Here is a 19,011-nt window from a genome sequence, read left to right as displayed (position 1 = left end):
TGGGAAGATCCCACATGCCGCGGAGCGGCTGGGTCCGTGAGCCATGGACGCTGAGCCTGCGCGTCCGGAGCCTGCGCTCCGCAACGGGAGAGGCCACAACAGTGAGAGGCCCGCGTACCGTAAAAAAAAAAAAAAAAAGAAAAAAGAAAAAAGAGACTGGTACCCAGTCCTACGCCCAGAGATTCTACTGGTCTGGGTGCAGCCTGGACGTAAGGATTTTTCAAAACCTCCCAGTGAGTTCTAATGTGCAGCCCAGGCTGAGAACAGAACGCTGGTTCTCACAGCTCAGCGTGCATCAGTGTCACCTGGTGGCCTTTTTAAAACACAGTTTGAACTCTAGCTTCTCAAGGTCTGGTCCCTGGCTCAACAACATCAGCGTCATGTGGGGATTTGTTAGAAATGCAGATTCTCGGTGCCTTACAGCCCTAACTAATTGGAAATTCTAGGAGTGGGACCCAGCAAATTTGAATTTAAAAGGCCCCCCAGGTGATTCTAATTCAAAGCTAAACTTTGAGAACTCCTGCTACAGACGGAGCCATTTTTTTTCTGGGTTAACCCCCTTCTGTGACGCTTCCTAGCTTTACAACTTGAATATGTTACTTCTTTTTGTGTCCAGCTTCATCACCTATAAAATAGGGCTAATAGTACCTTCCTCATAGCATTGTGAGGCTTAATGAGTAAAGAAATAAAAGAGTAAAAGAATAAAATGAATAAAATAGTAAAAGCATAATGTGTTAAACTGTATTATACCGATTTAAAGTAGGCTTCTGAAATCACATTAACATCTACCTTTTCATCTCAGTAGTTATTCAGAATTGAGATCTGTGGAGAAAAGCCTTGGCTCCAAAACAGTAATCACCTGGGGAGATTTTTTTAAGTCCTGTTGCCCAAACCTCACCCCCGGAGATTAAAAGAAATCTCCTCCGGGGAATTCTAAGGTGTAGCCAAATTTGAGAACCAGTGATTCAGATTTGAGTTTGTTAAGCCGATTTGTTTATGCTTAGATAGGTTTGTAATTTGTTGAATTCTCCTGGAGAGTTCTGTGCTTAGTGGGGAGCCACTAACATTATGATTAGTTCAGTGGGGAGAGTTTCCATTCATTTTCAAAGATTTCCTTTTCTTTAAATTAATCGATGGCAGGTGTGTGTGTGCACATGCGTGCACCCGTGTATGCATAAAATAACTAGTATGTGGTGCTTCTGCTGTCTCTAACCATAAACTTTTGCATTCTCAGTGGGGACTACAAACAGGCAATGACAAACCTCGGGACATCTGTAATTCAGACGACCAAAATATTTCACTTAAGCCGCATTTGAAAACTTGTATTTCAGCATTTGCAAAGCAAGAACAAAATTAGCTGTTCTAAAAAACAAAACCGAAAAAACACCAAGTTTTAGAGAGTGCATTTGATTAGAAATTTGGATTCTGTACCTCTAACAAGAAAATCTCACTAACGAGGAGCAGCATTGTGAAGTGAAAGAAACTCTAGACTAGAGATAGGAGTTGCAATCCTGTTTTGTCCCTCACCAGTGTGTAGCCTATTCCTCAGACCCGCTGGGTCTCTGTTTTCTCAATCTGATACCTACAGAGGTGCTCGTGGAACTTTTGATCTCCAGGGTCCCTATTACCTCTAATGTTTTATGAAAATAATGACCAATTTCTCTTCAGTCCACAGATTCAGATACTCCCTGCATCCTATCAACATCCATTAAATTTAGGCTTAAAAACTTCTAGAACATGTAACAGAATTACCTCTGCATTTTAGTTGTCATCCTTTTACCAGATATTTATTGAGTGCGTGCCATGTCCAGCCACTGTTCTTGACACAGGGAATTGAACATGGACCAGAGCAGACCATGTCTCTTCTCTCATGGAGCTGACATTCTATTGCACAACAAGTCAGCCTGTGTTACAGGAAATGTAATTGTCACAACTCTACAGTTCCTTTTCCCTTCCTCACAACATCTCACACTTGCATTCTAACAGATGGACTGGAGAAGATGGTGACGGTGTGGAAGGAGAGATTGAAAACCTGGCTAAAGTGAAGCTTTTTAATAATAGTCTTAAAAAGAGAGGAAGGTTGTAATAAATCATTCTTACTCCACCGAGGAGTGAAAGGGCAATTAGTTCCTTTGTGCCAGTTGTTTCCAAACTTTTGTGACTAAGGCACATTTTTGAAAACTGAAATGTCTGTGGCATATGAAACGGTGAGGATTAGTCTCCTTGGTTATAGAAGCTGATTGCTTTTCAAAAGCACAGGTTAACAAATTACAGTCCTCGGGCAAAATTTGGCAGTCCACCTTTCTTTGTAAATAAAGTTTACACACCCATTTGTTTAAGTATTGTCTACAGCTGCTTTTGCCCTGAAATGTCAGGATTGAGTAGTTTTGACTGTGTGTACTGCAAAAATCATGGACTGATGAAATACCAAAAATGATTTCAGTGGCTTATCAGCTGACAAGTCAATTAGGTCCTAATTTAATGTTCTTGAAAACAAAGAATTGAAAACCCCTTGACTTGCAGAAGGATTTATTAACCAGCCATTAAGGTCATTCCCTTTCTCAATATCTGCACCATATTTCAAATTGTTCCTTTGCCATTTGTGTCATCCCAGAGACAACATAGTAAAATTGGTAAATGGATGAAGAGTTGGTCTCTATTATGAAGAGAGAATGGGAGATTGGCAAAAGGGAGATTAGTCTTGACTGCAGGCTAGCTCTCAGACAGGTCCATTTTATGGAGGTTGACGTCTACAAAGTAGCCTTAGCAGTGGATCCCTTGAAAAGCTTCATCTCCCCTCAGAGGTACACCCACACCAGCTTGAGGGTCTCTGTGTCACATTCGTACCAAGCTCCTGAACAAGTGTGAGATTTCTCCTATAATTTTGCCCTTTCTATGCCCTTTAATCATAAGCAGATATTTAATAGGACCAGAAAACATTTGACAAAAGAGACAGAGAGCTAGTTCTTATATATTCTTTGGTATCAGCTTATCTGTTTCAGGTATCTCTGTGTACCTCATTTTCCCTAGTAAAAAACGGGGTTTGCATCACTCCAAAATATTATAAGTTTGCAAAGATTATTAAACAGTCTGAGACTTCTGATAGGAATTTCAAAGGGAATGTGCATTCTCAAACATCCAGCATTTTATTGTAGAGTTTATGTTTTCTGTTATTTTAAAGAGCATGGTTTTCCTGTCACAGGGCATGATATTAGAGGGAAGGAGAAAACATAATAAAGAGGGAAAAATGAGTGAATTTGAGAGCAACTTTTAAACAATCCCAGCTGTATTTATTCCCTGTTCTTTGTACCTCTTGCTGCTGGCCATGATAACTGGGAATATCTTTCAAATGACACAGGTGGTATAGGAGACTAGAAGAAAATATTACCCAAGGTGAGAAGTGGTCTCTCAAGGGCCACAGTCCTTGAAGCTGTTGGAATACTTCACATGCTAGATGAATCTTTTTACAGCCTTCTTTTCTTTTCTCAAATAATGATCTCCAATGGCAATCACTGTGGCAAAATTATTGATCTTAGAAGTTTTAAACTACTCAACTATAATTTAAATTTACAACACAAGACTTTACAAAGCCATAGAAAAGGCTTAACTCAAGAAATTCAAATAACCTCATTCTGTCTATCTTTACTTTGGTTGTCTATTTCTCTCTTGAATTATTTAAATAATCTATCATATTCTTTGATCAATAATGACTGGAACTATAACCCTTTTCTTATTGATAAAAGACATATGCATGAGATTTGATTTTTACTTCTACAAGTAAACAAAAATATGTAGAGATTCACATTTAGCATCTTAGTACCTATTTAATATTCCTCTTCCTAGAAGGAAGTGTATGTGATTAAAAAAGTCGGAGTTTGGAGTGAGAACACATGAGATTGGCCATGATTTTAGACAAGTCACTTAACTGAGCTTCTATTTACTTATCTATGAAATAATGATAACAATTTTCCTCTCTGATATTATTCCGTATATGTAAAAGACATATATGAACGCAGTCAGTATAAACACATATATTCAAAAAGTACAGCCCAATGAAAATAATTCTCTCTGCTCTACTCTATGGAGTTTAAATTTTGTAAGGAAAAGAAAAAGAAGATTTTAAAAGTCTGGTCTTATTTATAAAGGGACCATTCATGTCTTCTCTGTAAACATATGTTTTATTTATGCTTTTAATAACGAAACTAAGATAAATAATCAGTTCAAACATAAAATAATTTTATCAATATAGTATTTGCAGAGAAAGAATTCACTTCATCGAAATATCACAACACTGAATTTCACAGTCAAACCCACATGCAGACTGTAGTATAATTTTACAGAAGGTTTTGATGGAATGTGTTAAATACAAAAATAATCCAATGCAATTTCCATTTAGCACATTGTACAAAACTCATTCTTCAATGGAATTAACAAGTTTACAATCTTTCCCATAAGGTGCTATGTATTCAAAGTGCTCTGTAGCAATGAGGTTGAGATCAGCGAAAAAATACTGTAGAACACCACAGTAATACAGCTCAGTAATAAATGAAATTGGATATAATGTAGATGAAATCCACTCATAAAATGTAAGACAATGGAGATCTATGATGTGCCATGAGTGATGCTCGTCCCCAGTAGGGGATGGGGCTGAAGGACTTCACATATATATCATTACATGCCCAATAAAAATGAGTTTAAAGTTGAGGTCATCACTTTTATAAGTGAGTACCATTGCTTAGAGAAAAAAGAAAAAGAGAGAAGAGAGACAGATGGTAAAAGAGAAACAGAGAGACAAAGTACACAACGCTTCTGCAATCCATTTTCCAACTGAGACCAATCCTCAAAACAATCAATAGTCTGTGACAGCAGTTTTCAGACTAGAGGGTACATGAGAATTACCCAGAGGGCTTGTTAGAACACCAATTGCTCTGCCCCACCCACTGAGTTTCCAATTTAATGGGTATGAGATGAAGGCAGGAATTTGTGTTTGGAACAGTTCTGGGTGATGCTGATATCCTGATCAAGGGACCACATTGTGAGAACCACTGGTCCATTATACCTTTGATCACTGAATGACTCCTTTATTAAAATGAAACACATCTATAAAGATAAAAAAAAAAAATAAAGATAATATGCCTGGTCCTTAGGGACACAGGGCAGCCAGTATGGATTGTATAATAATTAGGGCAGCAGTACTCAATTTTGCCTACGTAGTAAAACCAACTGAAGAATTAAAAAACAAAAAACTGATGCCTACACCCATCTAAAACTAATTCGATCTGAACCTCTGGGGTAGGGCCAGGGATTGAATCATTCATGAAAGTACCCCATGAAAGTCTAATGTGTAGCATAACTGGAGAATCACTGCTTTAGGATGTTTTCTTTCACCTCCTCACATAATGAAAAGATGGCCAAACATATGTGCCCTTTGGGGCACTGGCATATGAACAAAGAAAGATATCACGAGGAAATCAAAATCCCCAAGGGGCACACTGATACACAACTATTCCTAGTGATATGGGGGCAGGGGTAATTTAGGAAGAAGTTGTGACCATGGATTTGCAATGCACTGCAGGGTTAGTTCACAGGTTTGAAATAACAGAACTTGGGAAGGTGAGCAGCATGCTAATTTAATCCAAGTTGAGTGACACCAACCGGAGTCTAGAGTCTAGAATGTTGCTGTATGGACTGATGTGCAATGTTTACCTGCTATAGTGGTTGTTACTCATTTTACGTAGCTAAATTATTTACTACATTGATTTAAATTGAGTGGCCCTATAAATAAGGCCCCCAGGAGTGAAATGCCACAAGCATTTACCTGTCTACCTCTAAAGCAACACTACAGAAACACGCAAAAACAAAGGGCAATTTGAAACAAGATTTACACTTAAAATTACTCATCTGGCATAAATAGAAAGCGTGATTATTTCTAAGTGTAAGTGAATAGATATGCCATGGAATCCTTTTCTAGAAGGACTTACAGGTCTGGAGCAATCTTTACCACTGAGTATACCGGGAAGGACGTTTAGAGCTCATTTTTACAGGCAAAGCCACAGATTGTAAATAAAACGCTCATGTGTGAAACTGGGACTAATGTGTGATTATAAATTAAAAGGAATTTAAACAAACCCCAGGCATCAGGACTGGGACTTTCAGGTAATCTTTGGTAAAAGTCAAACATTTGAAAACTATCAATTTGATTTGAATATAGACATGTTAACTATGTAGACTTAGGTATCAGCCTCCTCCATTAGGAACCAGCACCCTAGGGAGCGTCTGAGCAGCTCTTCTCAAGGTACTTGAGGTGCTACAGACCAGCATTGGCAGACTGGGAACTGCTCAGACAAGCACAGGGATTTAAAAAAAAAAAAAAAAAGAGAAAATCTAAAGTCCTCGTTAGCTGATTCACTTTGTTATAAAGCAGAAACTAACACACCATTGTAAAGCAATTATACTCCAATAAAGATGTTAAAAAAAAAATCTAAGTTCCTGGTGAGATGCTCAGGTGATCCTTCTCCACTCTAAGTCTTCCAGAAGACATCTTGAAAATATCCTGAAAAATAACAAAAAGGATAGGACTATGAATATAATCACTCAGGATAGTAGAAACCAGGCACTAAGGATACGAGGGCATCAGGGAAATAGCAGGAACACGAGGAAATGTTGGAAATAATTTTGGTCTTTAGTCTTCAGTATTTTACATATATACATATATTTTAACACATTTTAAATATTTTATATATGTTGCAGATATATGCTATATATATTTATTAAACTGCACAAAAGTGCAGAATGGAGACACAGAGCCCATTTAAAGGCGGACAATCACAAAGGGAAATTAATTCTGGAACAGAGTTTAAGCCTTTCCTCCTGTGACCCGTCCTTGTGGCACACTCTCTCCTCTGCACACATCTCTGGGGCCCTGTAATGGAGGCAAGGAGGATCTCACTGTTTCCTAGAGCTGTGCTTGCCGAGACGGGGGCTGTGACTTAGAGCTGTGAAGGGAACAGAAACTGGTCCCTGTCCGTCTCACCCAGCCCCCTGTCCTGATGGGCTTGGGGCTCAGCAGCCCAGAGTTGAAGGGTGTGTGTGTGCAGACACTGAGAAAGGGATGAGCCAACCCAAAGGGGGGATCTATTTAATCCTGCAGACAGGGCAGGCTTAAACTCACCATCAGCTGCAAAGTCTCTTAGGCCTTCCTGGGGTTCAGCAGAACATCTGGGTCTTCACTTCCTCTGTGCACTGCATGCTCTCGCTTCTCTTGGGCCCCAGTGCAATTGGGCTTTCCAGTGAGTGTTCCTGCGTCCCGTGCACTCTCTCTCCTGGGCTCTGACCCTCTGTCTTGGGAAAATCCCAATCTGAATTCTTCAGCTGCCCCGGACTCCACACGGACTCCGCCTCCTGTGTGGGTTTAGCTTCCCCTCCCTCCCGAGCCGGCCCTGGCGGTGGGGCCCTCCCTTCCAGGTCAGAAGGTTGCCCTGGAGCCTCGACATCAGCCTCCGTCTCCCAAGTCACTGTCGCCTCCTCCCTGCTCAGCACTGTTTCCTCTACAGCCACCTTGTGTGCAGCTGCCGTTTCTCCGAGTGTCTCATCCACTCTGTGCCAGCTTTCCTCCCCAGCCGCATCTGAGAAGGAGAAGGCTTCATGCGCTTCTGTTTGCCCCCCAGCTGTCTTCGAACCTGCCAACGCCTCCCGCTCTGCGGCTGGTCCTGTCTCTCCTCCTCCTTGGTGGCGACCTTCCTCAGCTACAACCACACCCCGCGAGCCCCTGTCCCCCTCGGTGTCCCCGTTCTTCATCAGCCCGACCCCCAGAGTGGGCTCTTCAAAAGCCACCTCCTCTGGGTCCTCACCCATCACTTCTTCACTCAACTTTCCTGCCATGGTGGATTCTCCCTCGGGAACATCTTCTTGTGTCCTGGCTGGGACAGCCGCTCCCTGTGGCCCCTGTAAAGGCCCTTCTTTATCCCTCCCCTCCCAGCTCATCAGGCTGTCTTGATGTTTGGCTGCACAGTCCCGGGCCTCGCCGGCAGCCCCGGGTGTCTGTGCCTGCCCTGAGAGCTCGCTTTCAGGGGCTCCTGACATCCCCCCTCCTGCAGGGCTCGCGCCCTCGTCCTGCTCTGCGGGGCCCACGTTCTCCCCGAGGCGCAGCCCTGCTCTGCCTCTGCGCCCTGTGTCTCCAGCTTCTCTTGGTCTTTCTCCTCCTTCTTTCCCCCAAACCGTTATGTTTTCCAGGGACTTTTCAAATCCAGGGGATGCTTCAGACATGGTCAGTGAATCCTCTCCTTGCGGCCCTGCGCCTTCAGTCAGTTCAGATGCCCGCACGGCTGCTTCATCCTCAGCCCCATGCCCCATGTCATTTTGGGGGGCTTGTGTCTCTTCCTTGGGTCTTACTTCCTTCATGGGTTCCCCCTCCTCCTCTTTCAACTTTTGCTCTTCTTCTAAAGTGTCTTCATCCTGAGGCGCCTTTGTCCTTGCCACCGCTTCCCTCTCAGATTTGGTTTCCCCCAGAGGTGTCTTTGGCCTCTCAGCTTTCCTTCTCTCGCACGCTGCACCTGACTCCTCAGGTGACATTTCTTTCCTCTCATCTTCCTTCTTAGACTCTGACTCTATCTCAACCTCCTCCCTTTCCACAGGGCCCTTACGAAGTTCTTCAAGGCTGTCCTCCAAAACCCCCGTCCGAGTTGCCTGGGCCTTCACAGAAGTCCAGGAGCTCAAGGGCGTTTCCCTTCCCAGAACTGCCCCCCTCTCCTTGGCTGGTGCCTCTCCCCACAGGATGGCCTCCTCTACTTTCTCGGGTGTAGCTTCTCCGGGTCCCACGTCCTCTAGGTCTGTGGATGCTTCCCCCTCACTGTCCTCCACACCTGGCTTTGCAGACCCGGCCTCGCTCACAGCCGCTCCCTCAGACTCTCCCTGCTCCGGCCTCGCTGCCTCTCTCAGGGCTGCTGCCTGGCTTGTAAGCACCGCCTTCTCCTCACCCTGCTCCCCATCAGAAGCTGCCGTCTCCGTCTCCAGCACCGTTTGCTTCAAGGCCTGCTCCTCAGAAGCCTCCCCTTCATTCAGACCTCCAGAATCTCTTGCTGCTTCTTGTCCTCTGGGGTCTAACCCCTCCTTTTGTTGCCATCTATCCCCTTCTGCTTCTGCCTCTGCCCCACTTACTACGCCCTGAGGGATCGTTCTTTCCTCTGTAAACTGTCCTACTAATGCCGGCTGCTCTACTGTTGGCTTCCACTGCCCCAAGGGAACCTCATTAACCCCTGCTTTTCCCCACGGTGCTGCATCCCCTTTTTCTTCTGTGTCAGCATCCCTGTGTTGGGGACCTCCATCTTCCTCCACTGCTTCTTTCTTCTCCAGTGTATGCTCTTCTGATGCAACTTGCTTGGATTCCTTGTTTGAGCTGAGTGCTGCCCTTTCCTCCACCGCTAAATTCCTATTCAGTGCTATAAAATAAGGTTAGAAATCAAGGTTACTTTAATCAAAGTGCAGGGAGGAGATATTACAAAAAGTCTTAGATATATAAGAGATATTTATATATAATATCAAGGGGCTACTTATATTATCTATACAACATTTTCTTGGTTCTAGGATGCCATTGACTATAACATGTACCATGATTTAACAATGGCTTTTCGTGATGAAAAGAAATGGTATCAAATTTAATGGGCACATTGGTATTAAAGGAAAATTGAACATCAGAAATGTTGAAAACAAACAAAAAGTCCATGTCTTTAAATAATAAAATCTCTCTCTTTCTCTCTCTCTGTCACACACACACACACACACACACACACACACACACACACACATATCCCACTTTCATTTGAAATATTATGACTTGCAGAAAAAATTATGCAACAAGGAAAATAGTGAGGACTTAATCTTAAGAATCATTGTTCCCTACAGCACGTTAATCTTAAGAATCATTGTTCCCTATAACACCATAATATGCCTGTTAGCTTATGTTTCTTGTACTCATATGGGCATTTAGCAACAGAATCATAATACAATGTGAGCTGATCATTCATTATCCCACACATTACTCCCATTAAAGCTACTATATCTAGATATAGTCATCAAATAACTTTGTAGTTCAAGGTAAGACTTTTTACTAAATACACAAATTTGTATTATAGGTCAGAATACCTCCCATCTACATTCAGAAATTGATTTGCCTTTGGCAAAACAGGATCACAGAGCAAGACAGGACTTTTTAGTCTGGGACAATTTTCAATATAAATAACCTACTTGAAGTATTTCATAAGTTCTCATCCATAATTTCCTGCAAATCTGGGTGTTCTAGCTTTCATACTTCAATAAATACAAGTTCAATATGTTTCTTAGAAGGCTTCAAATAGATTTCTTATTATTTAGCAAATACATGTATTTCTGTTGCAATGATCCATGCAAAATAAATAAAGGCATTTCAGGCCAAATACCCAAAGCATTTAAATTTTCCAATTGCAGAATAATACTTAGGAAGATAGCTTCTAAAATGGTCACCTCAATGTTTTCTATCAATCTAATTTTTTTTCATTTGTAAAACACACTGGACTAGGTGCTATAAAATAAGTTATAAAACCAGGGTGTCAACCTCCAAATTATATAAATTTATAAAGTAGGCAAGTGTGTCTTCCTCACATTTTTTTCTCTTGCTTGCCCTTTTTTCTAGCCATCTCACCCCCACCCCATCACCAACAATCTCCCAGAAACCTAAAGCCCTAATCTTACTCACTTCGTCCCTATTCTGATACCCCATCTGGGAATGTCTTATAACTCCAGTTCCTCTCCTGACGCCACACCTGGCTGTCCTTTTTGCTTTCCCTTGGCCTCTTGCCAGCTATTAAAATAAAACATTTTGAAGTAAGACAATAATAGCACATATTACATTTCCCTTAAAAATGCATTTGGGGGCTTCCCTGGTGGTACGGTGGTTGAGAGTCCACCTGCTGATGCAGAGGACATGGGTTCGTGCCCCAGTCCAGGAAGATCTCACGTGCTGCGGAACGGCTGGGCCCATGAGCCATGGCCGCTGAGCCTGTGCGTCCGGAGCCTGTGCTCCGCAACAGGAGGGGCCACAACAGTGAGAGGTCCGTGTAACGCAAAAAAAAAAAAAAAAAAAAAAAAAGCTACAGTAATCAAGACAGTATGGTACTGGCACAAAAACAGAAATATAGATCAATGCAACAAGATAGAAAGCCCAGAGATAAACCCGTGCACATATGGTCACCTTATCTTTGATAAAGAAGGCAAGAATACACAATGGAGAAAAGACAGCCTCTTCAATAAGTGGTGCTGGGAAAACTGGACAGCTACATGTAAATGAATTAAATTAGAATACTCCCTAACACCATACACAAAAATAAACTCAAAATGGATTAAAGACCTAAATGTAAGGCCAGACAGTATAAAACTCTTAGAGGAAAACATAGGCAGAACACTCTATGACATAAATCACAGCAAGATCCTTTTTGATCCACCTCGTAGAGAAATGGAAATAAAAACAAAAATAAACAAATGGGACCTAATGAAACTTAAAAGCTTTTGCACAGCAAAGGAAACCATAAACAGGATGAAAATACAACCCTCAGAATGGGAGAAAATATTTGCAAACGAAGCAACTGACAAAGGATTAATCTCCGAAATTTACAAGCAGCTCATGGAGCTCAATATCACAAAAACAAACAACCCAATCCAAAAATGGGCAGAAATAGAGATTTCTAAATAGAGATTTCTCCAAAGAAGATATACAGATCACCAACAAACACATGAACGAAAGCTCAACATCACTAATCATTAGAGAAATGCAAATCAAAACTACAATGAGGTATCACCTCACACCAGTTAGAATGGCCATCATCAAAATATCTACAAACAGTAAATGCTGGAGAGAGTGTGGAGAAAAGGGAACACTCTTGCACTGTTGGTGGTAATGTAACTTGATACAGCCAGTATGGAGGTTCCTCAAAAAACTAAAAATTGAACTACCATACAACCGAGCAATCCCACTACTGGGCATATACCCTGAGAAAACCATAATTCAAAAAGAGTCATGTACCACAATGTTCATTGGAGCTCTATTTACAATAGCCAGGACATGGAAGCAACCTAAGAGTCCATCAACAGATGAATGCATAAAGAAGATGTGGCACATATATACAATGGAATATTAGCCATAAAAAGAAACGAAATTATTTGTAGTGAGGTGGATGGACCTAGAGTCTGTCATACAGAGTGAAGTGAGTCAGAAAGAGAAAAACAAATACCATATGCTAACACATATGTATGGAATCTAAAAAATAATTTTAAAAAATGGTTCTGAAGAACCTAGGAGCAGGACAGGAATAAAGACGCAGTCGTAGAGAATGGACTTGAGGACACGGGGAGGGGGAAGGGTAAGCTGGGATGAAGTGAGAAAGTGGCATTGACATATATACACTACCAAATGTAAAATAGATAGCTAGTGGGAAGTAGCGGCATAGCACAGGGAGATCAGCTCGGTGCTTTGTGTCACCTAGAGGGGTGGGATGGGGAGGGTGTGAGGGAGACACAAGAGGGAGGGGATATGAGGATATATGTATACGTATAGCTGATTCACTCTGTTATACAGCAGAAACTAACACACCATTGTACAGCAATTATACTCCAATAAAGATGTCTAAAAATAAAGTCAGTTATGAAAAATATTTAAAGAAAGTCCTCTGTTTTGCTAAGCTGGCCTCTAAATTTATGGAGTTAAAGAACATTCAGAAATACAGGGTAATAAAATTGACTAGCCACCATGTAATAATATACTATGCCTAAATTCTAGGAGAGAAAGTGCTAATGGCATCCAGCTGAGCTATTACATGCACACACACACACACACACACACACACACTCACACACACACAGGGGAGTCAGACATGACATTTCTGAAGCAAGGGAGAAAGAGTAATTGAAGCTCTTCTAAGAAATATCAATACAAAAATATGACATGTTCTTGATAGCAACCTCATGGGCTTTTGGGGGGAAAAAATAACGAATATAAGAAAGTGAGCAATGTTCACAAACTAGGGAAATCTGATTTAGTGGCTGAGTGTGTACTTGGGAGTCAGGCAGACCTGGGTGAGAATGCCAGCTCTGCCACGTAGTTGTATGAACTTGGGAAATAACACTTCTCTAAGCCTTCATTGTCTTATCCATATAACGGGAATAGCAACACTTGACTCACAGAATCCTTGTGAGAGTAAACCATAAAATGCTTAGCACAGTGCCTTGTTAGGAAGCCCTAACAAACCTTCCTTACACACTCCCCTCCCACTGCGTACAATGTATGATATTTTCTTGCTTGAATTGGATTTAATAGACAACAACAACTCTACCTGCCTTGCAGAAGTTTGGGGAGGTACACTAGAACTCCTCTGGTTGAACGCCCACTACGAAAGATTTGGATTCTCGAAGCTCAGTGTCCTTCTGCAACTCAGCCCACTGCAAGTTCAAGTGTCACCTGGTCCTCTCCACATTGCTCCGGGGGAACGGGAGCTCAGGGAACCAGCACAAGTGCAAATCGTCTGGCTGCTTCTATTTATTGTGAGTAATAAAGTCCTTTTTCTCTGACCGAGGAGTTTTGTGTCTTCTGATGTACCTGTGGCTGGCTAACTTATTTACTTGATAATAGAGTGAAATCTCATATACCTCCCAGCACTTGATGCCTGTTATTAAAAATTGGAGGTGGGGGTACTGTGACCATATGAGGAATAAAATGAATCACCCTCCCCCTGCCAACTGCCACACACACATACGTGTATTCAAATCAGGGTGTTTTTTAAAATTCATCCACTAAATATAGGGAAACCTGATTTCAAGGGCACGGGCTGTTTGACCAGATATGTATGAGTCATGGTCTGTTGAATCACTCTAATGTGCACTCTTGCAGCTGGAATACTCATCACCAAGAGCCAGGTCATTTGCTGATGGCAATGAATACTTCCTGAATTTTAAAAAATAAGGAGTTCAAGTAAATCCTCGTGAAATGTGCCTGGGCTCTTCATGTCTCCAGTGGGTCAGTTAGGTATATCCACCTACCTGGTCAGCTAACTGGGAGGCAGGCTAAGAAATAAGACTGGTCTGAAAATCCCTACCAGTATTTTTCATTATCTGAAGTCCTTTTTTAAAAAATTCTAAGCACCACTGTATTCAAAAAAGAATGATAACTTTCATATCTGCTGTCAGCTCCAAAGCTCCCCTTAATGCTTCCACCTCCTGCCATCATATTCACTAGTTGAAAAGAAAATAAAGGTGGTAGAAGGAGGAAACAAGGATAGGAAGATGAAAGATGGAAACAGCACTGTCTTTTGCAGAAGATTTCTGAAGGTCTTTCCTAGGTAATGATGTGCCCTTACCTGCACCTGTGTCAATCTCCACCTTCCTTGAGTGCTTCTCTCCTCTGTCTGCACTGCTAACACCAGACTCAGAGTCATAGTGGCAGTGGCAGCCGGGACCCACATCTTCAGCTACTACCTGTCCAACTGATTGGAGACCATATAAAATATCAAAACGTGTTTAAAACAGGTCATGGAAACATTGTAAGTGGAACAGCAGCAAGTGGGATTAATTTAAAAGCATTCACATTAAAATATGACTCTTTTTAACATTTATTAAGATTCAACAGAGTTCAAGCTATGATTTCAAAAAGAAAACACAATAGAAGATCATGAAGTAAAGAAATCCATGTAAAGAAATACTTGCATTAAAAAAAAACAAGGCAACAGCCAGAAGCAGTGATGGATTTGCCAAATACACATGCAATGAGATGACTGGAAAGGAGTTTAGTTGCCTTTTGCTTTTTAGAAACATGTTATGGCTTTTATAATCCCAATCATCACTGTTCCATTAGATTTCTAAAACTACCAGAACTGACTATACTATAAGCATTTCATCCATTAGTAGATTTTAGTGATTTGACCCCAATACTCACTCCATGTGACCAGAGCAAAAAAGCTATTGCATGATTCTTATAAATTTGACAGTAAAAGCTGTTGTAGAGATTCCTGTTATCTGCAGCTGATTACTGGCCCTGAACTTTAGGAACACAAAGACCTAAGAAGTTCAAGTCCCATACTAACTGTGTCAGCTTGGGTACGTTCTTTGGCCTAAGCCTAAGCCTCAGTTTACCCATCTGTCAAAAAGAGATATCTACTCAGTGGTTATATTGGAAGGATTAAATGAAATCATACCTGTAGAACACGCTTATATTTCACTTATTAGCAAGTGCCTGAGCACCTAATAAATAATAATAGATGATAAAATGATGAGCATGTCTATTATAAGTATTATCGCCCAACCTGATAATTCTCGACAACACTTTAATATCCATTAACTTTGTCTTTAGTGTCTGACACATCCCTGTCTATATCCCTTGCCTATCATCTGATGACCTGTGTCTCTAAATCCCTGACATCTTTCATTATGCCACCTCCTGGTTAACAAAAGTTCACTCAAATAACACTAGACCTAGATTTGCCCTCCTAGATAAGAGCACAGTTTCTCCAAAATACCCTTTCCCCCCTCCCTCCCTCCCTCGCTCTCTATCTCTCCCTTTCCTTCTCTGCCTACCTTCTCTCTTCCTTTCTTGCTTTCTTTCCTCTCAGATATTCTGAGCAATTTGGTCCAAAGACTGTACTTCAAGAAAAAACACAACTAGAATGTGGACCCTTGCTCAGTTTAAGGTGGATTGCTAAGGAGCAGTTAGTTACTTACTGATCCCTCTGTGTTTGGAAACAAATAGTGAAATATCTGCCTCATGTGGCTTTTGGAGAAAAAATGGAAAGACTTAACTATAGTAATCCTAAGATAACAAACATGGAAATAAAAAGAGGTGCATCACATAGTTCCAATGTATTCTCTTTAAAAATTTTTTTGAACGTCAGTTTTCCTCATTCATCCAATACACCAAATAAAAAATGTCTTTTACAGTAATTTAAAGATGACATCAACTCATGAAACTTAGGTTATAGTTGGATTTTTTAAAACCAAGTCAACCTTTAGTTTAGTAACTTTATAACACAGTACCTATAAGTTAAATATCATCTTACCCACAGCACTGTATAACTAGAGAGTTTAAATAAATAGTGTTTTAGGTCTTTGTGTATAAATCTGCTTTGCTGACTAAGCAATAGAAATCCCAAGAATGGTAGGCAGGAGGGTTGGAGGAAGCCTGATTTGGTATCAATTACTGAAGCTTTGTTTCATCAGAGCCAACAGGACATCTAGGTTTCTCCCCCAAGTAGTCCATAGGCTAAAAAGAAATATGGTTTATTTTACAAATATTGAATCATTATGTTGTACACCTGAAATTAATATAATGCTGTATGTCAATTATACATCAATTGAAAATTTTTTCAATATGGTTTACAAAAATAATAATAAACAATTAGCAGCTATTGAACCAAAAGACTATTCTAAGAAGCCAAACAATACTAGCATAATCTGAAAATTACAACTCACTCAGAATTGCCTGAAGCATGTAATCCTTCTGTCTCAGGACTGTAATCACCACTTGCCCATGTCAGCTGGCTTGCCCCTGGAGGATTAGGCTTTGGAAGTCGATGAGAGCCTGGACAGTTAGGTGCTGCCTGCTTCAGATTCAGCAAGAATGGGACACTGGCCTGAGCATTAAGGATTTATTAGGTGTGAGATCAGAAAAGACCCCACTTGGTCATTTTTTTCTCAGATGTTCTTCTGAAACTGAAACTTAAAAGCAAGACCTTGGCCAGTGTCTGACTTTGACTGTTTTCCACCTACAGTAAAGGAGGACTATGCATGCTGAGACTCCCACACCAGCAATGTGACACATCACCCTGTTTCCTCTATCTTTTTAGCCCTTCATCCCTCAAGGCTCCGCTCCTTCACCTTGCTATAAAGATGACCATTAAAGCAAAGAGAGTTGTCAGTTCCCACAGCATCTGTAGCAAAATGGAAGAGGCTCAAACAGAGAATTTCACAGAAAAATACTTTTTCCATTCAAATGATATAGGATATTTCAAGATGTTTTTAAAATACCAAAATATTATTGCATTCCAATGTGAGCTTTTTTTTATTATGAAAACAAACATATTTTAAAATAATATAAACATTGTACTTCCCCAAAATATGAAAATAGTACATATTCACTACTTAAAGCTTGAAACAATAAAAAGTACAGAGAGGAAAACAAAAATATCCTAGTTTCACCACTCAGAAACAAATACTAGTTAACATTTTGGCAGATTTCTAAGTATTTTTTACTCTTACTTAGATGACATTTTGTATCCCATTTTATTCATTTAGCAATATATTGTGACTATATCCACATATCATTAAATAAGAACTATTCTTCAATAACTGCACAGAATATTCTAATAAGGTTTTACTAAAATTTGGCTAACCAACTGCCTAGTGTTAAATATTCAATTATTTCCATTTTTGTGATTAAAAAGCTACTTAAAATACTACTTATAATTATTTTATTATTTCTGACTATTGCCTTAGGATAAATTGTTGGAACTGGAATTGCTGGGTCAAAGAACATGATAATTTTTAGAAGCTTTTGATATATGTTTCTCTTTGTACTTCAAAAAAGGAGGTATCAATTAACAATTTCATCTATAATGATGAGAGGCCTTATGTCCCTGTACTATTGCTGACAGTTCTCAATTTCCACCAATTCTTTCTAAATTTGATAATTTAGTTATTGAAAAGTGGTAGCAAGGATATGGTTTGCAATATTAGTAGGCAAGCTTTCCAAATTCATTCCCTTTCCTCTGCTTGCTTTGAAACTACACAAATTGTTCCCATCTTAAAACATGCTAAGAAGAATAACTGAGGCAGAAGAATGGATAAGTGACGTGGAAGATAAAATAGTGGAAATAACTACCACACAGCACAATAAAGAAAAAAGAATGAAAAGAATTGAGGACAATCTCAGAGACCTTTGGGGAAACATTAAATGCACCTACATTTGAATTATAGGGGTCCCAGAAGAAGAGAAAAAAAAAGCGATTGAAAAAATATTTGAAGAGACTATAGTTAACAACTTCTCTAATATGGGTAAGGAAATAGTCAATCAATTCCAGGAAGCGCAGAGAGTCCCATACAGGATAAATCCAAGGAGAAACACACTAAGACACATATTAATCAAACTATCAAAAATTAAATACAAAGAAAAAATATTAAAAGCAGCAAGGGAAAAGCAACAATTAACATACAAGGGAATCCCCATAACCATCTTTCGGCAGAAACTCTGCAAGCCAAAAGGGAGAGGCAGGACATATTTAAAGTGATGAAAGAGAAAAACCGACAACCAAGGTTACCCAGCAAGGATCCCATTCAGATTCGATGGAGAAATGAGCACCTTTACAGATAAGCAAAAGGTAAGAGAATTCAGAACCACCAAACCAGCTCTACAACAAATGCGAAAGGAACTTCTCTAGGCAGGAAACACAAGAGAATGAAAAGACTTACAATGACAAACCCAAAACAATTAAGAAAATGGTAATAGGAAAAAACATATCAATAATTACCTTAAATGTAAATGGATTAAATGCTCTAACCAAAAGACATACACTGGCTGAATGGACACAAAAACAAGGCCCATATATAGGCTGTCTACAGGAGACCCACTTCAGACCTAGGGACACATACAGACTGAAAGTGAGGGGATAGAAAAAGATATTCCATGCAAATGGAAATCAAAAGAAAGCTGAAGTAGCAATTCTCATATCAGACAAAATAGACTTTAAAATAAAGACTATTACAAGAGACAAAGAAGGACACTACAGAATGATCAAGGGATCAATCCAAGAAGAAGATATAACAATTGTAAATATTTATGCACCCAACATAGGTGTACCTCAATACATAAGGCAAATGCTAACAGCCATAAAAGGGGAAACTGACAGTAACACAATCATAGTACGGGACTTTAACACCCCACTTTCACCAATGGACAGATCATCCAAAATGAAAATAAATAAGGAAACACAAGCTTTAAATGAT

The 19,011-nt window shown here is 40.2% G+C and overlaps 1 protein-coding gene across 2 annotated transcripts in view; it reads right to left on the bottom strand.

Moving 5' to 3' along the window:
• Positions 1–4,159: 4,159 nt before the first annotated feature.
• The window catches only part of ERICH3 (glutamate rich 3), a 111,452-nt gene continuing 96,600 nt past the window's right edge, over positions 4,160–19,011 (bottom strand). For both annotated transcript variants that reach the window (XM_033864803.2, XM_073788334.1), the window contains exons 13-15: positions 14,379–14,504; positions 7,172–9,437; positions 4,160–6,553 (exon numbers count right to left, since the gene is read on the bottom strand). In XM_033864803.2, coding sequence (XP_033720694.1) covers positions 7,207–9,437; positions 14,379–14,504 — 2,357 coding nt within the window. In that variant the 3' untranslated portion in view covers positions 4,160–6,553; positions 7,172–7,206. The remainder of the gene's footprint in view (positions 6,554–7,171; positions 9,438–14,378; positions 14,505–19,011) is intronic.

This window comes from Tursiops truncatus, chromosome 1 (genome assembly GCF_011762595.2).
Source record: "Tursiops truncatus isolate mTurTru1 chromosome 1, mTurTru1.mat.Y, whole genome shotgun sequence".
Lineage (NCBI taxonomy): Eukaryota > Metazoa > Chordata > Mammalia > Artiodactyla > Delphinidae > Tursiops > Tursiops truncatus.
The sequence above is the reverse complement of the archived record's forward strand: the minus strand, read 5'-3'. Positions and strand labels throughout refer to the sequence as shown.